Genomic DNA, 7,345 nt, shown 5'->3' with positions numbered 1-7,345 from the left:
TATATACACAAGGTGAGTAAAAATTGTAAATTTAAAAAGGGGAAATAGGGATCATCAAAACAAAGTACAGAAACAAGTTGAATCAAAATGCAAAGATTATTTTCAAGCCTACAACTATGGACTCTTAAAAAAAAAAAAAACAAGGATGGAAATTGTGTCTACATTATTTTCTCAAACTACAAATCCATATTTTGGCTCTATGTCCACAGTACTTATCAATTTTATTAGAGTTAAATTAGGGATTTGTAGCTTGATAAAATAATGTAGACACTATTTCTAGCATTGTTTGTTTAATTTTTTAGGGTCACTAGTTGTAAGCTTGAAAAAAAAATAATCTTTGCATTTTGATTTAACTTGTGTACTTTTTTGATGATCCGTATTCTCTCTTTTTAAATTAACGATTTTTACTAATCTTTTTTCTTAAATTTTTTATGACCATTTATGGGGAATAAATTTTAAGCTACATGTGTGCATATGCATTCAGTTGAATATTACATATTTTCCGATAAGGTACATTACGTCTTCTCACATAAATACCTAGTCGTGTTCAGTGCTGCCCTCTATATGCAAAAAAGTTTTATTTTTCACCGAAGCTTATGTTTCCACTTTGAAAATTTTATCATTTACTTCCAGCACAATTTCCCAGGCTTCAGGTGGCAGTATGCGACTGAGGAATTATCAGCTTTAATACATTGGGAGATTGATCATTATATAAGTTTACCTTCATTGGGCCTCAAGTTTGGGGGCCCACACATTTGGAATACGGTCCACCAACTTTGGACAGATAAGCTGTTATAGTGTTATAGCTTTTTGAATAATTTTGTTATCAATGTTATTATTTGTAGTGCTTTGGTTTCAGTAACATGTGTGTAGTTAGATTTGTACATATTTTTTGTAAGGTTAGGGTTTTTTAATTAACGTTTAGTGATATTCTTCGTCATACAACGTTAGATTAGGCTTAACATGTGTCTGGCATTCATATAACTGGTAAATTGTAAATTAGGTTAAATATATTGTTTCTTCAATAAATACTATCCACTAATTTTTTATTGTCAATATACACTTACTTAATTTTAAAATTAACAACTTTTTCATTTTCGTTATTAATTATATTTTATACTTCTTACAGTTAAATTTGTTTGTGAGGATCCCTGGGTCCGGGGTTCGCCCAACTTCTCCCAGTATCGCTTGCCTTCCTCCTCAAACTCCAGTACTTGTTCAGGACGACATCTATTTTGACAATTTTCCTCCATCTGATTATGACTTGGCTTTCCCAGGCCTCTACTGCATCACATGCATCAGAAGAGTGTGTCACACGTCTACTGGTGGAGGGTTGTCACATGATGATTTGCATGTGAGATGCAGTTGGACCACATTGATCTTGGGGTACATGGGAGCTCAAGGCTTGTGGCATGCAAAAAAAAAAAATTTGCATATATAGGGCAGCAATGAACAAGAATGGCTATTTATGTTAGAGGAGATATGTACCTATCAGAAATACAATTTCAGTATAGGAAAATTGTAACTTTCAACAGTTTACTGCTACATTGGCTTTATTTCCAACCAACCACCACATTGAACTTATTCAAAATAAATAACAAATGTACAACGTATAATAAACGCATGTACTGGTATGTAACTACAATAAACAAAAGGTAAAGTTGTTCTCAAAGGACCTTCTTGAAGGCAAATATTGTATCATCACAGATTTAATGACTAGCTTTCATCAATGTCACGGTGTAATGTAACAAAACACAAGCAGCAAAAAGCAATTACATCAAAACAGAATAATGTTTCTTCTAAGATAATACAACATTGGTTAGTGCAATGTAAACAGACTCTGTAACATGTTTACCTTCTCAGGTCTAGATGACACGTGTTTTTCAACAGCCTGCTGTTCATAAGAGATTGCTAGAATAAGGTGGCAGAAATAATGTATACAAAATAGACAACAGCAATATGCTTAGCGTAATCCATTGATTATTGACAACATTTAGAAGTGCTACATTAACACCAACTATTTAAAAATAGCAATAGCTATATGAAATAGTGCTATATGCAATTGTAATAAATACTGAATATGCACTCATGATTTTAGCTAATTATGAGAAACAGTAGCAAGGGTCACCACAGGCATCTGAATAGGGAAATCTACTATGGTGATTGTGCGCTGTTAAAAACTAGCTCAAATATAGTCGTGGAAATCCACGTAGGGATAGCAAAGTCAAGTAATGATATGCAACAGCAAAATTGGAATCTTTCATGTGTTAGTTTTTGAGAATAGATTAATTATTAAAACATTGCCAAAAATAAATCAGACATATATTTATTGTAAAATCAAACTCATTCGCCAAATGTAAACAAACCGCGCGATTGCATAAACGCTTATCTATGGCATGGAACACCAAAATCCGATAAATAATTTTAAAAAATGTGTTTCTCCGGAAGAAAACCAGAGGTTTTCAGGATTTTTTAGAAATATCCGGATTTTCGCATATATCCAGAAGACTTTCATTATTAACTGCTGACAGTTTGCTCAAGCTACAAATCTCTATTATGATTCCACTATAAAATTGTTGCAAGAGATATCTACTGTAGTGTGGCATCACACAGGAATTTTGCACAAAAGCTGAGAGAGTACTTTTAAACTTAATTCAATCTTCTAAATTTTGTCGTGCTGCGAACTTTTCTAAGCCCTTCACTTTCCACCATAAAAAAATCCATTTTCCCTAACATGTGTATTTGTTGGAAACTACAACTCTTGCATTTTCTAGAGCATTACAATTTCATAATAGTGTGAACTGTTTAGTCTCAGTTGAATGATACACATTTACAAAAACACATAAGTACTGCAAGTGTAAGTTATAAAAGCATTACTTTATATAAGTTTTGGACATCCAATAGTGAACATTATGAATTCCAAAGAATGCACTCTTGAAAATTATCCATTAACTAGGGGAATCAGATTTGATATTTCTCGCATGTATTTGATAATCATTGATGTAAGAAAAATGGGGTAACTTGTTTAAGTGAATTTTAAGTACTAAAATGCATCAAAATGCAGGATTTTGGGTGCTGACCCCCCTTACTTGGCTTCAATTATTTTCAGGATTTTTAGGAAAGGGACACTTTCATCTCTGAGCTTAGAAGCTGTGAAGTTATATCTGTTATGGTAGAAAAATTTGAAAATATTTTAATATCATTTGTTATTATTACAATTAAGCTTGTGTACAATGTAAAGAGATATTGGCTTTCATGGTATTATGTGTTAGTCACTTGCAGGCCTAATTTCATATACATGACAATGATGACAACAATTGGAAAACTGTATAGTAATAAATATTGCTGGCAAATGTTTTTGTATTTAATGCTGCTCAAGAGTAATTTGTAATAAAACATTTTTTACATTTTAAAATTTTTATTAGTTCACATATACGATATATACTGACCTTAATTTGTATATGAAAAATAAAGTTCCCAAAAGACTGAACTTGTAGCTTTATCATATTTTTGTCTTTCAACATGATGTTGTCTGGAAAAGAATCTTACCTCTTTCCTTTTTTTCTGCACTTTTTTAGGACTATGTAGGTACCTCCCATCACTAAAGAATAAAGTACATGTTTTGATTTTAAAATTACAAACATTTTCATTATTATTATGTTATAGGAAACTGTGGCAGTTTTTCTGGCTCGTAAATACTGCTGTATGCCAGACAAGCCTGATTCCATTGGACTTAGTGCTTTAATATGGGGAGCTGCCAAAGGAGCTGATTCTGTGATTCAAACAATGCATGACTTTAGGTTTGATGTTTCAGTCCCAGACAAGAATGGAAACACAGGTATGCTAGCAAGATTTTGGTTAGCAATATTCTGAGATAGGTAGAATAATTGTAAAAAAGAAACTTTCTTGTTGTATCACTTTGTAATACATTCTGAGCTATCAGTTTAATATTCATTTGTTTTATTAACTTATTGATGTCTGACTTTTATTCATTGTTTGTGCTTTATATGAAATATTAGTGAAGCCTGGATAAGTTAATTTGCTTGATGTGAAATAAAATAAAATATTTTAAAGGAAAGTGATATGATGACTGTGTAAGAAAACAAAATAATTCCTGGTGTTTGAGTTATAACTAACAATACGAATTTTACCCTATACCATCAAGATGAATTCAATAGTAACTGTAAAGTCTTCCTATAATCTTAAATCTTTTAGGAGGATAAACTCTGACCACAAGTGGAAGATGACATTATGTTGTATGGATTGACATTGAAAACATTCTGCAAATGAGTAATAAACTGACAAAGCTCTTTGATTCATATTTCTCATTGATGTGGAGTGTCTAATTTTATCTAATGGGAATGAGAAATAAAGCTCTTGGGTATCCATCATTCATTATCTACCAGTGGAAAGAACACTTTATGGACATGGTACTTGCTGGCACATCACATCTCTCTCTCTTGTAACTGTACATTGAGCATTACCATTATGGTTCTAGTGGAAAACATTTTCATCTGACACACTTCAATACTCATACAAGTGAAGCCTAAACTGTAAAGCAGTTAAACATAAATTGTTACATTTATGTATTTTGACACATAGAATAACCTTCTAACCCATTTACTGCAGCTGCTCTAAAGGCGTGGAGTTTTTGCAAACCTTACACCGTATATGGCACACTCACATGCAACTGCTGTAGGTGGATCGTACCCTATTTGTCAGATCAGCAGTCAATGGGTTCAAGACACGTTTGGTTGATGCTGATTTAGAATAACCAACTGCTAATATAAAAGTTCTCACATATAAATTAATAGTTTTGTTTAGCTGGTTTTAAGTAATGGATAGTTGTAGAAAATATATTGTTAGGTTGTAGTTTTGTGATGTTAACTTCATTCTGTTGTGTGTTTTATTTTTAGCTCTTCATGCTGCTGCCAGTCAAGGACACTCTACTACAATTGCTTTGCTGCTACAACTTGGATCACCATTAGAAGCTGTAAACAGGGAGAAAAAGACCCCACTTTTATGGGCATGTGAAATGGGTCGAACTAAAGCAGTTCTGCTGCTTCTGGACAGTGGAGCTAGCCTTGCTGTCTCTGATGTTCAGGGAAGAACCCCTCTGCACTGGTATTTATTAATTTTGTTATCAAATAAAACAATAAATAAGAAGGTAAATTTAAAATGTTGGAAAAATTTAAATAAAAACAAGTTAATTAACCTTTAATCTTAAATAACCAAATCATCTTTGCTATGCTAAGTTTTGTGATAGTAAATATTTTTTGTGTTTTGATTGTAGTGTTTCCTAAAGTTCTCTTTGAGTTGAGGAATCATTCATTTTGTAAGCTGGTGTTTTAAAGGTGCTACTGTACTTCTGAATGGTAATACTTGAACAGTCGATCTCTTAAGAAAGAAACTTCTTCATCAACTTGAACTGAAAAACATCATCTTTCTGTTTATTTGTGAGAGGTAGTGGTTATAGTCCTGCTACTTGTTGTTAACCCTTGATGTATAGAAAGCTTTATCAACCTCTGTCTGACTCCTGGTGTGTTGTTTTCATTTTAGTACTATAGATCTTTATTGTACTTTGCCATCCTTTTTCAGGACACATTTTTCTCATCTTAGCTGTTCATGTTGTAAATTTTATTACCCAGACTTGCTGATTTTTTTCCATAATATGAGGCATTTTGTTATCTTTATATGTTATATAGCCTTTTATTACTAGGTGGTTTTGAGACTTTCACATTGTCAGGGTATTTTGGCATGTACATTACCTTGAATATCCCTAGCTTTACTTTGAGTTGAGCTGCTGTGCAACATTACTGTGTCCTGTTGCTGTTTTGAAGAATGACAGCCACTTTCAGTGGTTCATTCTCTCGCCTTGTGTTCCATATGCTACGGGGTAGAATCATGGTAGCTTTACAGTCCTAATCTAGGAATTGTTCCTGCTGAGTGGTTTTTATTTTAGTGTTACAAAGTTTCAAGTCAACCCTTATTGGGGCCAGTACCTATATCAGTTATCTAAGAAGTTTTGATGCAGTACCACATATTAATATTCTGTAAGTGTAGTTAACATATTTTTAAGTATTTGTTTTAAGTAAAAATATACTGACCTGGTTTGTTAGGCATTTTAAATTTGTAAAACAAGTATTTTGTTGTTGTTTTTTCAAAACTCATAGCATGAGTAGCAAGATTGTTTTATTGTCAAAGCAATAGTTCATTCTAAAAACAAAACCAATAATATACATCAAGATTTCCAAACAGTTCATTAATTAAAAGTTACGTGATATATGATATTTATATCAATGAATATTGAAAATTAGTACAATGTTAATTTCTATTTGGCATTGATTGCAGGTCAGCTTTAGGTGGGCACTCATACTTGTGTCAACTTCTAGTACAGCATGGATGTGATCCAGATGCTGAAGATTACTATGGGTGATTATTAGATAATAATTATATGTTGATTAATATATAAATGATGTTAGGACATTGTTTTAGATTGATTTTTTTAGTGTCATTTGATCACTCGGAGCTTTTTTAATGCTAAGTAAAATTTATAATAATTCTTGAAGACTTAATTCCTAAAATATTTTTTATTAAGACTTTTGACATTCTGCTGTAATATGAAACAGAAATTTGCTTGATGGTTCATATTTTTATAGCAAGAATACAGTGAGAAAAAATTATTTATATTTAACAGGAGATGTGCTCTTCATTATGCCAGTTACAAGGGCTACCTCAACTGTTTGTCTGTTTTGCTGGAAATCCAGGCTGACCCTAATCATATAGATAATGAAGTAAGTAAACAGTTAGTTAAAATTAATAGATTGCTGTATTACTTTGTTTTAACACTTTCAGCATGAGCTTGGTCCCTAGGACCAACCTTGTAACCATTTTGTGCTATAACTTTTGAATTAGTAAGTGAATGTTAACGAAATATGGCAGATTATCAATAAACTGATAATCTCGTAACCACCATAAAAAAATTAGGAAATAAATATAAATTATGCCTTTTTCATTCTAAAATTACTACAAATTATAACACGAAAACACAAATGTTTAGACTAAATAGCTTAAATCTCATGAAATTATACATTTGTATATTTTTATTATTTTAATTATATTGACCTTTCAGCCATGCCTGTCTAACAATACAGAAGTTACAATAAAGTGGCTCACATGCAATCTTGTTACCGTATCAAATAACATAAAACTGACATTTGGTCTGTGCAAAATAGACTAGTATTTTGTAAAATTCAGTGAAATTTTTATTAATATACATTTTATATATATATAGATTATTGCTATTTTGAAATAAGTTCTTAAACTTATTTTTATTAAAACATAG

The 7,345-nt window shown here is 31.8% G+C and overlaps 1 protein-coding gene across 1 annotated transcript in view; it reads left to right on the top strand.

Annotated features, from left to right (window-relative positions):
* Window positions 1–7,345, top strand: part of LOC106472742 (inversin-like) — a 47,648-nt gene that overhangs the window by 30,768 nt on the left and 9,535 nt on the right. Inside the window, exons 8-11 of the mRNA XM_013933398.2 lie at window positions 3,667–3,838; window positions 4,917–5,124; window positions 6,352–6,432; window positions 6,698–6,794. Of these exons, the coding sequence (XP_013788852.1) occupies window positions 3,667–3,838; window positions 4,917–5,124; window positions 6,352–6,432; window positions 6,698–6,794 (558 nt within the window). The remainder of the gene's footprint in view (window positions 1–3,666; window positions 3,839–4,916; window positions 5,125–6,351; window positions 6,433–6,697; window positions 6,795–7,345) is intronic.

The sequence above is a fragment of the Limulus polyphemus genome, unplaced genomic scaffold (genome assembly GCF_000517525.1).
Source record: "Limulus polyphemus unplaced genomic scaffold, Limulus_polyphemus-2.1.2 Scaffold5573, whole genome shotgun sequence".
Taxonomy (NCBI): domain Eukaryota; kingdom Metazoa; phylum Arthropoda; class Merostomata; order Xiphosura; family Limulidae; genus Limulus; species Limulus polyphemus.
This window is presented reverse-complemented; position numbering and strand designations above follow the sequence as displayed.